The sequence below is a fragment of the Schistosoma mansoni genome, chromosome 4, assembly GCF_000237925.1.
Source record: "Schistosoma mansoni strain Puerto Rico chromosome 4, complete genome".
NCBI classification, from domain to species: domain Eukaryota; kingdom Metazoa; phylum Platyhelminthes; class Trematoda; order Strigeidida; family Schistosomatidae; genus Schistosoma; species Schistosoma mansoni.
Genome location: NC_031498.1, coordinates 19,146,465 through 19,165,019, shown reverse-complemented (window position 1 = coordinate 19,165,019; position 18,555 = coordinate 19,146,465). Strand labels below are relative to the sequence as shown.

Sequence of the window (18,555 nt, the reverse complement as noted above, 5' to 3'; positions counted from 1 at the left end):
AAGCATCAAATCCATGGGGGGGATATGGCAGCAAAGATCCTGAAAAGCTACACACGAAGATCTACTAAAAATACTTTTAATTCACTGCAGCACTGAACTGTCTTCTCCTGTATTCAACTAACTCAAGAATGTCTTACAAATAAACTGTTATTCTAGTCCACGTTAAACTGCATCTGATAATGTGGATGATGTTGATGTTGTGAATGATGATGTTAATAATAATAATTGTATTATTTATGATAATAATTTGTTTAATCTAACTAATCGTTTCAATGCGATTTGATAATAATTCTTATTTTTATTTTCTATCAATTCTCCTTTGATTGGTATAGGATGATGGTATTCAAAGAAGGAGAATACTAGAATGGAACAATGAAGAAGAATGTGATTTTGATTGTGTACAAATTTGATTTTACATTGTATAATATAATCTTAAAATAATGCACATTTGTGTTTTCATTGTGTTAATCGGTAGATAGTGAATGTGGGCAGCTTAGAGCGTACTAGTTAAAGTCTGACCACTGTGTAAGTTCAGTTAAATGAATCATACTGAACAAGAGTTAGAAATAGAGTAAAAGGCGGGCGGGGGGGGGACATAAGGGCTTAATAATTTTGAAATTTATTAGCTATTTAAGCTTCAATCTTATAGTGACTGATTAATAAAACCGAATTAACCATTGGTTTCCAATTAATAGACTTACATTCCTTATATGGATACTAATTTATTATTACCAGTCATCATATCTTTACATGTTGAAGTTACAAGTTCAATATAGGAAGAAATGTTGATGATGGCACCCATTCCAAGTTACTTATTATATATCTATATATGTACTATTGGGTTCGAGTCTTGGAGTGAACATCAACTCTAGGATGTAAGCACATCCACTTGGCGAATCCCAAATGGGACTAAACGCATGTCCTAGGTTCCACCGCTATTCACCATCCATCTATGCTTACAATATTTTTTATGCTTATTACTATTTGTGAGTTAATGCTTCAAATGGTCAGTAAAATAAATAGCTACCATAACAATCGCTATAATATCAGGAACCGATGAAATAGCAACTTGTGGAAAATAATTTTCTTCAACTTGACCATAAGTTTTCATTAATTTTGTAGCTTTAATGATACTTCCATGTGATTCACAAAAAACTAAAATGATCAAGTCATATAAACACTGGGGTTACTTTTCGATAACACAGTTTATTTACACAAAAGAATAGATCTTAAATTTAGATCGTAATTTAGAATGACCAGGATAATCTGATGTTGATCATCGGATGATTTGGATGAAATATGTGTACATTTTTTTCTACAAATATCAGTTACACTGAGATTCACTTTCAGTAAATATTACCAATAAGATTTATAATCTATGGCGTGTTGGTTGAAGAACAGTTGGAAGTCAAAGAGCATCAAATAAATGTTTTGTATACATTTGGGCTTCCTTGGTGTTATGTTTCAACAACACTCTACTGGATAAAGTCCAGTAAATTTGGGCTCTTTAGTGACCACAACACCTAGAAATCTTTGAATACACTAGTTCAAATTCTGAGCACGATTCTAACTGAACATTGTTAGTGAATTGTCTCACTCTCAACTTTGCTGACACCATAGAGCAAGGCTATTCACTAGACTATGAGAAATTCATTTTGATTATAGTCAGTAATACTAATAGATTAACATAATATTTGATGTTTTCATGTAGTGTTATATATTTCAAAAGTGATCATTTTCAAACTAGTATGAAATAGCTGTCCAATACCATGTAAAATATGGCTAACAGTGGAGCCCAAGACGTGCGTTTCGTCCTGTTTAGGACTCGTCTGCTGTATATATCTGCATCCAAAAAGTCCATGTTCACTCCAGGACATTCCATCTATACTATACTATTTCGTGCCATAATCGCTATAGTGAGGCAATCATCACAAGATGCACATATCTCTACCAAACAGAGTATCAGCAACGGGATAATCCAATCTTTTGCAAATTAAAATCAGAATAATAGTTCAAAACGGATGTAATTGAAGAACATAAAACGGCAGGAGTCAATACTGGCTTGAAATATGTTGTGATCCGTATGAAAAAGCGATGACTAAATTAATTAACTATATATTACTCTTCAGAGTCCGTTGGCCTGATACCATCAACAACAACCTACTGTATGAGAGAACAAATCAGCTTCCAACTGAAGAGGAAATCACGGAAAGATGTTGGAAGTGGATAGAACATACATTGAGGAAATCCCCAAACTGCATCACGAGGCAAGCCCTAACTTAGAATGCTGAAAGAAATGGACAAGAGGATGGCCGAAGAACACATCACGTCAGGAAATAGAAGGAGATATGAAAGGGAGTAATAGCAACTGGAAAGAACCGGAAAGGATTGTATAGGACAGAGTTGGATGGAGAATTCTGGTGAGCATCCTATGCTCCTCGACGAGGGGTAACAGGCGTAAGTGAGTAAGTAAGTACTCTTCACAATTATGCTTGTAATTTGCCCTGAAATTCATTCAATAATGCTAAATCTCAACTGTATATCGATCTTCAAATATTTCACAGTCTATAAAGTTGGCAATGTTTAAGTAATTGATATTTGGATGCCGGCTCAGTGGTCTAGAGGTTAAGTGCTCTGTCACAAGACTGGTAGGTCCTGGGTTCGAATCTCGCGAGGCGGGGTTGAGGATGCGCGCTGCTGAGGAGTCCCACAATAGGACGAGACGGCCGTCCAGTGCCTCTAGGTTTTACACGGTGGTCTAGCTTCAATTGACTCATGATTTCAACTATATATAAATAATTCATATTTGTTAAGGAAAAGCTGTATAGTGAATTACCTTTTAGTTTAAATTTATATTAAGGATAACATTGCTTAGAAAAATAATGAATGTAATACCATCAAAATATTTGCCGAAATACTTATAGTGTGTTTAACCAGGTCAATTAATAGTCACTGTTTTTGTAATAACTCACATATTAATATTTAAGTACACATTTTGTTAATTTGACATAAGTTCAATAACCCCCGTATCTTTTAATACGTGTGTTAGTATCTAAAACTAACGATTTTTGTATCTAAGTTTTATCAAGAACACTTATTGGTTGTAACATCTAATCTTTGGAAGGTTTGGTGTATCGCTTAGAAATTTATTATTATTATTTAGAAAGTATGGTGATAATTTAGAGTATTGGAAACAAGAGTCAAACAAAATCACGAGTCAGTAACTCAATAACCATACTGGATCCAGTTACACTTGTAGGTCATATATGTGGCGATCTATGTTAATGATTTTGATCTACTCTAGTTAAATCGATGTTAGATAACCTCCTAGCTTACGTCGAAATTATACTTCATGGTTGATACCTAACCTGGCTTTTCCTACGTGATAACTAGGTGAATTACCTTTCATGATGACTATCTAGAATAAACAGGGTCCGACCAAAATAATTGGCATACACCAGTAAGAACTGATTAGAGAAGTATAAAGTAAATCCATTGTTGTTTGGTGCCATCCGTAGTGCACCAATGATTGGTCGGCGTTAGTCATCCTTGACCTTGAAGATATTTGGACAACTGTTCAACCTTCAATCACCTCTTATTTAACCTATAAACGACTTTGATGGATGATTTCGCTTGGGCTCAGTAACATTTCACTGGTCCTACTCACTCAATAATAAAAACGATTAAAGATAATTAGCACCACACCAGAATAGTTGAAATCAAATATTAAACAACTGGGATTTTGAGTATACTGCATATCTAAATAATTTCATTTAATAAATCATAATTCGAATTATTCATCAGTCAAAGTTAACTTACAGAAGATTATGGTTTCTGTGGATTCATTTCAAAATACTATAAGTAAAAATGGATTGTATCATATAACAAGTGGATTAAAAAATTTAATGTATCAGTAGTCAACTATGTTTTTTTGTATTATTAGTTATTGTAACTATGCCATTGTCATATGTAGGCAAAAAAATCCTTATTATCAATATTGCTAAAACTTTTTTTTTTCGTTGTTTGTACAGTTTCTATACATAGGTGTGTTAATTAATGTTCTCCTCTACTTATATTACTATAAACATTAATAGTAGTCGTAGCAATGGTATTAAATAGACAACAGACAACTCCCTTAATAAAATGAACAAAAACTAGACATATTTCAATCATTATTCCGATTAGTTGCTATGTGAAAAATATGATAAAGCCCAAATAAAAAAAGTATACAAAATAGATGGGAAAAGTAATAAACTACTTTCTCCTTTTCTATGTCTCCCTACCTTTTTCTTTACCGAAATTTACAGTCCATATACACACATACACTAGAGAACAAAAAGTTAAGATGAAAATGATATACTTACTTTTCTCACCTGCCATCTGCCTTAACAGTAAAGATGCTACAAATTAACCATATTAAGTAGCTTTGTCAATAAAGTTTATCCGTCCGTTTTGAAAAAAATATCTAACATACTAAAACTACTACTCTCACATCTTATTCTCCCTACATTCTTATCAATTTCGCACTATTATTCATCATCTATGCTCGTTTCACATACCATCTGTTATAGATATACCAATACACAAATTGACTGTTTTCACTAGAATACAATATTATCACCTAATACGTGTAATACAAATATTAAAATAAATTTAATATCAGTAGTATCCAACTTGCTTATCATTTTGCTCATTATTAACTTCCATTATAACGTTAACAACAGTAAAGTCAATCATATTCTATATAACTCATGTTAATATTAGAAAATTTAACACACTTTTCATTTCAATATTAAAATTGAAGTCACATTTATACTGGTAAAAATCAAAATCGAATGTGGTTATATGTACCATTATAATTAATGGTTGAATTCATGAGTCAATTTAAGCACAAACCACCATGGAAAATCTGGACTCACTGGACGACCGTTTCATCCCACTATGGGACTCCTCATCAGTGAGCACTCACGATCCCGCATATGGAACTCAAACCCAGGACCTTCGGTTTGAAGCGTGAACGCTTAATCTTTAGACCAGTGAGCCAGCATTTAACGATGTTAAGGTCTAACTTCAACTATTCTGCGATATTGCGTGACCACCCATCATTATCTTCAGTGAGTAACTGCTCACAGAAAACACGGGTGAACCCCATATTAAGACGAAAGTGCCATCCAGTGATTCCAGGTTTTCCATGGTGGCCTAGCTTAAATCGACTCATGAACTCAACTATTAAATATTAATACAATCTCCATGATCCCCCACTACGATAATAAACATGAAGTATTACTCAAATAATAAGTAAATTAATGGGAAATACGTTTCATTTCTGTTCAACAAATATTATCCATTCAAAGGTGAAAACAACTTGAATTTGTAAAACAAACCAATAATTTTTGTGACTGACTGATCATTAGGATAGAACTAACCAGAAATACTTAAAAACGATGTTATTAGATGATGAAAGTAGTAAACCATAAAAACTTATAGACAGTGGAGCATAATACAGCACTTTAATATTAGTTTATTAACAACTTACTACGCATATCTGCAGTTCAAAGGTTCGATAAATACCTATGAAGTATACCACATTAAATCAATGTTAACCATGACCTACAGCAAGAACAATCCATTTGAAACAGTGAGACGAAATTCAATTATAAGTGTTTTCAAACATAGATATTTAGTGTCTCATTTGCTTATGAGTTGGAGGATTCTACAGTTTACACACCATGCCACTAGTAGTTAAAGTGACCCACCTTGAAGCAACAAAGTGAGCGACTAAAGTTAGCCAATGTAAACTAGTGAAGTCTTACTCAGTGAAAGAACTGTGTAGTGTTCATGATGAATTCTAAATGTCCAGAATTTGATATTCCATAGGATTGTAATAAACCAGTAACTCATTGATGATATTACATGAGAACTGTACTGTATTAGAAATTGATGAAAGTTAAAGATGTTGACCGTCGGATTCCGATTTGAAGGCTTATAATTAACTTAAAGTTTCAGAGACCAAATCATCGTAGGTTCTCATTTTTAAAATGTCTCAGCCTAGGACAAAATTTTTATTGCTATTCTTCCTGGTTTTGAACAATTTTCTATCGGAAATCTATTTATAATAGAGATTACGTAATATATAGTATTATAAACTCTATGAATCCACCAAACTATTTGGTTTTGTCTGTTATATAAAAATTTTGGTTAAATCAATGTATCTTCTCTAGTAATTATAAAAGTTTTACATGTCAATTGCAATTTACTGCATAGTTAATACGTGTTTTGGCCATGGTTATATTGTTAAAACTATTTACTAAAACAAACAACTCGTATAAGCTGCCACATACGTTTCCTGTTCAACGATCAAGATGCATAGTTGAGCAAAGGTGAAAAGCCCCAAGTGAAAACAAAATAATCATTCATCATTCCCTAGTTTTCAAAGCTTCCCCAGCCGCTGACAATCCCTTCAATCAATCAATCTAATTAATGTTTTGTCGAACACCCGTTTATATTCATCTATACAGAAGTCTCCAAATGATTTCTATCTATAATCAGAATTACAATATACATTACCTTAACGGTTAATCACAAAACTAAGCAAGCTAATCTAAATTTTAGATGATTATCCATGTAATATTTATTTGAGCTAATACAAGTGCTGAACATATTTCGTCCAATTTGGACACACTTCATCAGTACACTTTGCATTTTATTCAATATCGATTTTAATATTTACGAAATGTGAAAATGAATAAAACAGTTATTTACTATTCAATGTCAGTAAAATTGTATGCTGAAAGTTATATGCTTTATGATTTATTTTTATTTTACGATCATAAAACTAATATTTTGAACATAACAAAAAAATCTAATCTCTGACCTTTCTTTCTTCCCCATCTTCGTAATTTCATCTTGAAAATGTGGTATAACGATCCTCGTTTCATAAATCATGGTATCTTTAAGGTGGACATCTGGAAGGTGTATTTATTTTCCTATATGATGTTACAGAGTATTTTTTTCATCAGTAGTTACTAGGTTGTGGGAATGATTAGACTATATTTATAACCCTAGCAGATGCAAGTAGTACATATGTATATGTGCACAGACGTACACACCAAAGATAAATAATTAATTGCTTATATCTCCTACCAAATTAGAAACATACATTTATACGTATACTGTGGGCTTAGCAACTAATACCCAAGATAGCAGTAAGACACATTTCTTCCTAATTCACTCAGTGAATAATAGTTATTATTATTATTATTATTATTATTATTATTACTGTTCGTATAAGGTCATTTATTCACTGACCCTTTCGTTTAACCGCAATCATGAAGTTTCAATGATTCATTAAACAGTTCGCCAGATGACTATTTGTGCCTACACTAACATATAAATGTATAAATAAGGTGTTAGTCCAAGTGAATAAACAGGTGGTAGACAACTTTTTTTATGTCTAAAATACACGTTTTTTTCACAAAAAAATTCATCCCTAGTTGTAGTATTTTAGTAATTATAACTTGACATTTATTCATTTACATCAGTGGTTAGTTATAAAGTTGCTTGTTTTTATAATTATAGACTTGGTAGAATTTAGTCACTGAGGTATAATATAATGATAATATTGTACTTTATATTATCTTAAACTATCACAATGGGTGAAGTCTAGTAATTCTCAGAGTCAATTAAAATGGAGTTATATGTGAGATAAAAATATACATTTTGTATCGTAAAACTTATCTTAGTATACTTTACTGTCTAATACTTTTCAATTGATAGTTACACTTTCAAGTTAAGTTTCATAAAGACCCGAAGTTTACTCAAGAACTGGTGAAGTGGGGGTAACATTGGATACTAGCAAACATTAGACAGTTATTTCGTTCTAGAATGGGAATCATTAACAGAGCTCAATCATGACTACAATACAGATTGAATTCAAGATATTCGAGTTTCGTGATGAGCTCTTAACCTTCAGACCACCGAGTCAACATCCAATGGTTTACATTTCTATTCAAATTAATTACGTAACCATCGACTAGTGGCATATGTGAATAACTGGTACACATTCGATATGCTCGAACTCCATTGATTACGGCTTCTTACCAGAACGCTGGGAATTAAGACAATCACTAAAAACACGAAATAAACTTTCGAAAAATTCACCTCATGCCAGCCAAACTGTAGAAACTCTTTAAAATACCATCCCGATTTCGAACTGAAAGCATTATAATCTAGTCAGACGCAAAGTTCTTCATTAGAGAAACATGTAATTTTTAATGACTGTAATCTTACAGTAAGATAAAGATCAGTGTTTCTTCAAATCATCTGTTTGTTTGTACCTTGAATTATAGATCATACTATGCACCTCTGATAATCCAGTTACCTTAACGTTGAAGAGAAGAACGAGTGTTTTGCTTCTTTTTTTTAGTGTGATATCACTTGTTATATGATCTAGAATAAATAGATTCTATAAAACAGATATTTGTTAATATCATGACTGGTCTTTGTCAGATTTGAGTACTGAATGTTTCATGTTACAAATTAATATTAATATTAGTACATAATAGTGAATATGTATGTGAACATGTTAATGGTTAGTAAACAAATGAAAAATTAACTATCCTTAAACTTGGAAAACAGATAGTTCCTGATAATTTTTTCATATGATTAATACCATACTTTAAAAAGTTCATTCTTCATCCAGATATGTCAATTGAGAAACATGGATGAACAATCTAAGCTCTATTCATTTCACTCGAATCTAATGTCATAAGTATCATAGATATAGTAAGTTTAACCTTTTAGATTCGTGTATACATCCACTACGTTAAATTACTGAACATACTCACTACTATAGAAACATTGAACAATGACAGATTTCTGGCTAGTATCATTTTTATTAATAAAAAAAACGCTGACCTAACTTAGATTTTAATGAACCCGCACATGCGTACAATTTTTCTACTTCCATTATTTATGTATTAGTTCATGTTAACTGGATGAAAATAGGTTGTAATGGCAGGTGTTAATGTGGTTCAACAAATCTATAAACCTAACAAACCTTTACATCATTTAATCACCTTTACAGTGTTAATTCACTTTTTGTTGTAAATCTGGAATTTGAAGATCAATCAAAAGATAGAGAAATTATATTTTATATAGAAAAGAAATTCGAAGGGAAAAACAGAGAAAATAAGCAATGAATAGGTAGACATTTTAGGTGGTCAATATTAGGTTGTGGAGACAGTTAGATTCCAATGAAATCACGAACAGGTCTAAATTTGTACAGCCATTCAATACCTGAAAGCAATGGACGTCTGCAAATTGATTGAATTACACCACTGTATACCGATTCAGTGGCTTAGAGTCTAAGCGTTCACATGAGAAACTGATGGTCCTGAGTTCGATTTCCACTTGTGTACTGTTGAGGAGTCCCATATTAGTGCTCCCATATTTCCAATAGTTGTCTAACTTAGATCGATTCGTTATTACAATGGTATAAATGTATATTGTCCCAACTTTGTCAGTAATTGCAGTTGTTGTGTAAATAAACACTCACATATAAATAGACAACAATGATAATATAATCCTATTTCAGTTCAAGAACTACGTAAATTCCCAAACTAACCTTATGTTACTCCTTCAGTTGAGCTAGAACCTCTCTAACAACAACAAATTAGTTTTAACTAAGATTGTAAAAAATAATTTAAAAAGTCTTTCTAATGAATAACACTTATTCAACCTTGTTTTGGGGTGACTTATCATATCTTTTTTTAATTGTTTCAAATTGTTTGGTGTCTATTATCCTCTTCTGTATCTTGTAAATGTTGAGTCACAAAGGTCTACTTTATATTTTCTCATAGTCGATGTTAAGAATTGCATTTGACCAGTCTCCCTTGATATATGTACATCGTGAGCGGATTGTCTTGATATCGTTATTTAGTTACAAGTATTTTAGTACAGTTGGATTGTGACTTGCAGCAGAATCCAAGACGGGAAAATATAATTCATAACCATCTCACAAGCTGGGTCCTGGATGAATATCAACACTGGGATACAGGCACCTCAAACTAAAGGGCCCAAACTAGAAGAAACGAGCGTCCTAGATTTCACTGATAGTTACTATCCAGTGTTACAAAATCTCAATTGGTCATTCGCACTTTTAAGCATATTATTATTAACAGTATCATAACTTTAAAGACAAATCGAAATGTATTTGTTTTATATTTTATAAACAAGGTTGAAAAAACATGTTTAAGCAAGTCGTCTCCTACTGTGCACAAGGTTTAAATGTGAAAAAAGCACATCTGTGTAAAGTATTAATACTTATTGGATAAGAATAATTCCTAGGTTATTAAATCAAGACCTAGGTATGATCAATATTTTTAAGGTTCATTAATTAGTCTTTCAATTCTGATATAGCCAACAGTGAAACTAGAACAACTCAACGAATAAAGGCGCTTTCAAATACAAACGGATAATTTGACTGTTATATAATGGTTTCGTTTTAAAAAAAAAGCTGCTGAAATATTTACTAGCACTTATTGAATTCTATGACTTTCAGTAAGATATGTAAATATATTACTGAATGAAGTTTTTATTATTATTTAGTCAGACTGATTGAATCTAAACTGTCGTACACTTGACTGAATTCGGCAAAGCCACATTTGAATGAGAACTTAACAAACTATTGAACATTACCTTTCAGTAGTATATACCTTACGGTTTTCGTCTACGAAATTCTTCACTAATTAGTTACTTCTCGTCTTTTATTTTCTTATTTCGTACTCTTCGACTTAGAGAATCCATTCTATTCGCTTTATCATAGTCGTTTTTCCACCTCAATGACTTGTGATTTACATACTCTATGCTATAGACCGATTGTGTGGTCACGATTACTGGGAGATAAAATGATAATAATAACAATGCATATGACGATAATCATCTAGTCTGTAGCGAATTCAATGGTATTGACTTGAACTGACCAGTTGTATGTAAGCACCATATCCTTGAATATTACAAATAGGTTTTGTTAATTGTTAATCACTATAAAACTTAGTTCTTAGGGTTTTCTGTAGTTTGTTTTTAACAGGTTTTTTTAGTTTACACTATAGGACTAATAAACTAAATTTCTAAACGAACTGACTCCTTCTCATGACGACAGAAAACTTCAAAACAGAGTTAGATACCGAGATGGTGGAGAAGACTTGTAGCTCAGGTGGATGATTTTGATGGAGTTTTGTTCTCTGAGCTGAATGGTTTGGTCGTGGAGCTTTCATCGTCCTTCTGAAAGACATTATCAGCACAAACCTCGGGTAGAAGTGAACTGTTTGATGTCGTTCAGATGGACGATGAAAGCTCCACGACCAAACAAATCCAGCTCAGAGAACAAAACCCCATCTAAACGAGTTAGATATCTTAAAAAAAGATGTATATTTTAGTAGTGACATTTCTGATTACATAATAAAACCAAATAAGAATTTATAATCATTCATAATTTATCTCATGAAATATTTAATCCGATCAAAATAGCTTATGTACAATAATGTATGTATTTTTATGTACAGTTAACTGGGTTTAGTGTTCAACGGTGGTTTGGGCTGTTTACCATCGAATACGTTCACTTTTTTTATTTACAAGGCGCTGAATTTGTAGTATTTAAAAAGATTTTTTTATCGTATCCTTTCACCCTAATTGATCAATATCATCATCTGTCTGATATGGCGTACTGCCATTGGAATTTAAATATTCATAGGATTTTGATAAAAAATTATGATCAGTAATGTAATTAGTATCTAGTTGAGATATATTATGATAGGAATTATTCGTATGAAAAAGCAAATTCTCTTCTGATATTGATTGTGATTGATTATTCTGACTAGATAATAATTTGAAAATAAACGCTGGAAGTAAGGAGGATGAGGACAATGAGGAAGAATGAAGATTACCTGTAGGATGAAGAAAAAAAAGAAAACAATGGATTGATGAAAACCATTATTTTTCAAAAGGAAATAGGTATAACTATAATCACTTCCTTGTCAAAAGCTCTATCATTTAATACCTTCAACATCTATTATAAAAAAAAATTATATTCAATACCGACAGTTTTTTGCAACCATGTCTTAGTATCGAGATATTTTGGATATTTTTACAATACTGAACATCGTTATCTCAGTAAACCGGTAATTGGATATAACTTTCTATGGAGAAATCCAACTCATACATTGTCATTTTTTGAGAACGAGGCCATCATTCAAAACCTGGGACCACTGGACGGCCGTTTCGTCATGGTATGGGACTCCTCAGCATTGCATATCCGCGACTCCACACACAGGATTCAAACCCGGGACCTTCGGTCTCGCACGTGGACACTTAACCTCCGGACCACTGAGCCAGCATTCAACGATGCTAATGTCTAACTTCAATCGGTTCCTAATCTTACGCAAAGCTGAGAAGTATCATACTAAGACCAAACGGCCGTCCAGTGCTTCCAGGTTTTCCATGGTGGTCTAGTTTAGATCAATTCATGAGTTGGTAAAATTACTAAAGTATTGTACTATAAGAATGAAATACTTCCTAAATGTGTTAATTTAACTAAATGATTCAAGATTAAAATATATTTTTTAAATGAGAATAGCAGTGAATCATTTGGATGTACTCGTTATTATTATTATTAATTCTACTACAATATCATTTTGAGAATTGAACCATATGTTTAAATCAGGTATTTATTTATTATCTGATAGTAGCACGCATGTATATTATATACACAAAACAACATTTACTTTTACACATACAGAATTTGGAATCATACCAAGTGATGTGTGAACAGAACATGTGTTATTAATTTACATAAATAATTCTATTGACTTGCCAAAACATACATATATGATGATTAAGAATATAAATGACCTGATAGTTACTAACATTATTCATATTTTTATTTCTAAGATGAACTTGCCTCAAATTTTAAGTAGACTTATTCATTCAACAACTTGAAAATATCATCTACAAGTCGATTGAGAAATAAACATGATCTTGGTTTTTGCAATAGATACAAGGAATAGCATCTAGGTTAAGCATCGAAGTATTTTCAGCTGGATGTTATTAGCAATCATTATTCGGGTAACCTCAGTATTTCGACCTTTATTTTATTATAAAATTGGCACAAATAAGCTAAAAACATGGTTAAGACTACAGGGCATGAAAAGTTGTAATAGCAACTTAACAAAAGTAATGTATAGTACACATCTTAATTAAATATTTGTGACTTAATATTACGAACCTCAAATTTCTACTCATTAATACGTATCGTTATTCCTTGAATTTCAGTTTTTTGACCATTGATAAGAAGATATATTTAGGATGAACAAATAGAATTAGCGTATTCATATACAGTTGAACTATATCAACCTTTTTACAAGACCTGTAAATATTTTAATTTCCTCAAACTAAAATAACCCCATATCCACAGTTGAAGGTACACTGACTATTAAAGAGAAGAAACTATACTTAATGTCTAATTCCATTACTCCTCCCAGTCAATTATTTTGAAAATTAAACTAAATTATAAACAGTTTGGAGAAACTTTAACAAAATGATCATAATTATCAGTATGGGGTTGTGAAGATTGTTGTGTTTTTGATTGAGATCATGAATTGACTAATGTTAGACCTCTATTGGAAACCTTAAAGCACTAGACGGCCGTTTCGTTCTAGTATGGGGTTCCTCAACAGTGAGCATCCACGATCCTGCATGCCGGCTCGCTGTTTATGAGTCTCATACTAGGACAAAACGGCCATCTAGTGATTCCAGGTTTTCAATGCTGTTCTAACATTGATCGATTCATGATCTCAATTAAGTGGTCATAATAACACAGACGATACAAAACAAAGCTTACTGTTTTCAATTGGAGTTTCTACATTGATAATATTTAATCGTTGAAGTACTGCTTGTTCCAAATAGTTTATATGCTTTATTGCTTCTTGAATAATTTTCACCTAATAGAAAAATTAATGAAGTAAAAAAGGTTTATGTATCTATACAATAACTTCCATTTATAAAACAGAGTACATGATAAATTTCAGATTACCACAGGTGAGTAGTCGGCAGGATAAATAAAGCTAAATTACATTATTTATTCAAAGAAATAAGCAAAGCAAAATCTGACAATGATTAATCTGTCTCATTTAACTTGCTAAACGGCTCATTGGATTTTTTGTTTTGTTTTGATAAGCAACATCAGAATAAATTAACTTATATTTATATGAACAATGTGGATACTCATTGGTAAAACTGTCAGTTCTATCATTTGAGTGTTTACATTTGAATTAAGGAAAACGCACGTATATGTAGAACGATAAACTGACATTTAGAAAGAAACGTGATCTTATTTAAAAATTTGTCAATATCAAAGAGATCAGTTTTAAGAACGTGATTAATTGATAATCAAATTTCGTATACACAATTCCTTTTATTATCGTAAAGAGAGTAGAAACAAAGATTGGTGAAAAATAATATGAATTCATTCTATTTCGTTAGGTTCTCATAAGCTGCTTATCACAGATATTGACATACTTATAGGTGTCTTTGTTTCTATCCTCTTCATAATTGAAGTTGAATAACTGATTGGAATAGTAGTCATAAATTACTATTACTAACAATAAACATTTTATGAAAAGCGGAAGATTAGTTTTCGAGTTATAATCTGAGGATGGAGGTCCTTTCTAAGCAATTTGTGGGAAAACTTGTAAGCTATGAGGATCCTTTCTGCTCTTAACTAGAGAATTCTCAGTTTTAGTCTTACACTAAAAAAGTCAGCATGCTTGAATATCTGGACTAACTGTTCCTACTATCTAGATATTTCAACAAGTCATCTGTTTTTTGTTTGTTTCAACAGATCCTTATGTCAATTAATTGCACAGCCTAATCAGGTGCGTTTGTGAAAAGTTCATGACCTTTCGCCGTACAAGAGGAAAGAGCACAATCAAAGATATTGTGGTTGCTGGCAATATGCAGCGAAAAGAATGTACATTATTAACAGAAACTTGTTGAAATACATTGTGCTGAGAATTCTATACTGTACCGAAAATATAATATTGAATAAAGCTTATAATTTTTAAAAAATAGAAAGCTTGCTAGAATCTTATTATAAACATAATATAATATGATTAACAATTATCAACAACCAGCTGTATATATGTGTGAGATCTTGGATGCAGATACATCCAGTACAAAATAGAACCAAACAACACTCCACTTTTAGTCAGGATTCAACTGTACTGAAATTTATAACTAAAGGGATACCTAGTCAAACAACACAGGGTGCATATATCTTAATAAAGATTAGTCAGTTACAGTCCTGAAAATTTAATCCAGACTGCAACAAAAAGTATGGTATAGTTTTAGAGTTCCGGTGCTTATAAAAATAACTATACATACGATATCATTATAGCATATACATAATTTTAAGGTTTAATAACTTACTTCATCCAAATTTTCGCAATTGGCAACAGTTGGCAGAATTTCCTTCAATCGTTCACATTCAATTTGATGTGGTTTTAAAGAACTATTGCCATTTAATCTTTTTAAGCATGTTCTCTTTCGGATATTTTTATTCAATCCACTGAGTAATTTGAATGTAGATTGACATCGTTTTGTTAAAAGTTTCCGTTGAATCGGTGATAGATTTCTGATACGATTTCGCGACATAATGTCTTTGAAGTAAAGCAAGAATGTTGTGTAGAAGAAAATGAAATAAGGATCAACAACAATATAGCTTTAAATAGGAAAGATGTATGCCTCAAGTTAAATATGCATGATTTTGATTGGACAAAATAAAGGAGACAGAAAAAATAATTAGACCAATCGGAATAATCTGCGTTCTTTCAGGTTACATTTACAGTTCATAAAATGACCATGTACATAATCATTTTTTCTAACAAAGGGAAAAAACAATTTAACTCAGAGGGCGTGTTTGAAAAAAAGAATATTTTCTGAATCCATTGAAACCAAACATTTTATTTTATCCAATGAATATTGAGATATTTTGTTGCTTCCTTATTTCTAGAACAGTAAACAGTTCGTATGCTTGTAAATGAGATTAATGAAATAAAAAAATAACACGCCAGTAAATCACATGCTCAGATATAAAAAAACATTTAGGGGGGATTATTCAATATTTAATATATGCCAGTAGTCAGAAGTTGTGATGTTGATTAATTGAGTTTGGAAGTGATTTTCACCACGAATTGACATTAATTAGAAAACCACTGAAAACCAGAGAGTGCTTGGCGATTATCAGGTTCCATATCAGAACTTATGTATGAAGATCACCCAAAACCGTTTACTAATTAAAAACCTTCATCCTCAAGACTCACGACATGAGTATTGTGCTGATTAACATCGTGATTTATTGTAAAAAGTACTTCAGTACATAATGTGGTTCACAGAAGTAATTATTTACCTGTAGTGGATGCTGAATGGAAAACATCATTGTAATATTTGTACAATTGAGGCATATATAGTCCAGGGATTTAAATAGGCTACTTTAAAATACTTCACCAAGGATTATACACGCGAATATAAACAGTAATAAAATCATTATCAAAAACATATCATTTATTCGGAGTTATAATAATAATTTTATAGTTGAATTCATGAGTCAATTGAAGCTAGACCACAATGGGAAACCTGGAAGCACTGAACGGCCGTTTCGTACTATTGTGGGACTCCTCAGCAGTGCGCATCCACTGCTTTAATCGACTCATGCATTCAACTATAAAATTACTGAAATCTTCACAACACCCCTTCTAACTATAATAGTAAGCTTTGAAATAAAGCTAGCTGAGAATAGTTTTCATTTTTGATTCGATAGTATTGAAAACCTCAAACCAAACAAAGATTATAATCAAAGATTAATAGAGGCTAGCAACGGCATTCAGGACTCCGTTTCATCCTATTTTGGACTCGTCAGCTGGATGTGCCTGCATCTGAGATGATGTTCACTCTGGGACTCGACTCCAGTACCGCTCGCTTCAAACACCATCGCGTAATCTACTTAGCTACTGAGTCATGGTAGCCGTCTCCCTATACAATGGAATGAAGTTTAAATTCATTTGGTATTGTTCACTTGAATCTTCCCATTGATGTTTAGGACTGCAATTGGTCAGTCTCTTATGTGTATACTGTGTGTATTGCCTCTATATTGCCTTAATTTACAAGCATTACAGACTGATTGATTGCAGTCCTAAACATCAATGGGAAGATTCGAGTAAACAATACCAAGTGAATTCAAAGAAAGATTTGTTAATTTTAATTGAAAAAAATTTAAGATCTATAGAAGTAATTATGTAATAAAAATAATCCCTTAGATTAGAACATAATACATTGCTAATGTAAAGTAAGATAAAGTATTCAAGCTAAATAAAAGAAAATGGTTTGATGAAATAAAAAAGTGTAGAGCTTGAAAAAGAATCAGTGAAAGGAGGAATTGATCAAACATATTATCCATGTAAGGCTATTTTACAAATTGCTTGTAGCCTATTTATGCAAAGTAGATATTTATATTATCCTTCAGATTTAAGAATCATCCCTAAGATGCTTTGAAAACTAGGTAACATGGTACTCTTATTTATTTTTAGTTTGAGATTCTGTGGCACTCAGGGCACACAATAAAATTGAATGAATAAAATTCAGATTATGAACAGAGAGTGAATAGGTCATTCAATCCATTTAATCAACCATGTTTTCTAACTTTAGTGGTAATACAACTTGACTGTTATCTGTTGTCAGTCGTGAGTAAATGACTCTTTTAATGGTCGACTTTGCAGGTCGCTGTACAGTTTGTTTAGTTTGAGAAAAAATGAAATCTATTAACATCTTGTTACATAAACACCTTTTAGTTTTAATAAATTACTTCCTTCATATAATTACATTCAAAATAATTGAGAGGATCTTATTAAAATAATCTATTTTTACAAGTGACTAACATTGAAATCGATTTTTAATAAAATTAGATTGTGAGTAGTAATGGAACCTGGGTCTCAGATTCCGTCCTATTTGAGACACACCCGATGAATTTACATACATCCTAGTATTGGAATTCATATCAAAACTCAGAACCAGTACCTTTCCCTTTAATCATCTAATGAATAATCCACTAAGTTACTTACTTACTTACGTCTGTTACCCCTCGTCGAGGAGCATAGGCCGCTCACCAGCATTCTCCATGCAACCCTGTCCTGGGCAATCATTTCCAGTTTTTTCCAGTTACCATTCATCCTTTTCATATCTGCTTCTATTTTCTGGCGCAATATGTTCCTTGGTCTTCCTCTTTTCAGCTTTCCTTCGTGATTCCAAGGTAGGGATTGCCTCGTGATGCAGTTTGATGATTTCCTTAATGTATGTTCTATCCACTTCCAATATATTTTCCTAATTTCCTCTTCAGCTGGAAGCTGGTTTGTCCTCTCCCATAAAACGCTGTTGCTGATAGTATCCGACCAATGGATGTTGAGTATTTTGCGTACACAGCTGTTTATAAATACTTGTACCTTCCTG

The 18,555-nt window shown here is 32.1% G+C and overlaps 1 protein-coding gene across 1 annotated transcript; it reads right to left on the bottom strand.

The window, feature by feature from the left end:
- Window positions 1-991: 991 nt before the first annotated feature.
- Window positions 992-15,708, bottom strand: Smp_087310 (hypothetical protein; the record flags this gene model as incomplete). The annotated part of the gene is made up of 3 exons (XM_018797088.1): window positions 992-1,155; window positions 13,898-13,997; window positions 15,484-15,708. 3 exons carry the CDS (start codon window positions 15,706-15,708, stop codon window positions 992-994), a joined length of 489 nt encoding a protein of 162 aa, XP_018652164.1.
- Window positions 15,709-18,555: the final 2,847 nt, after the last annotated feature.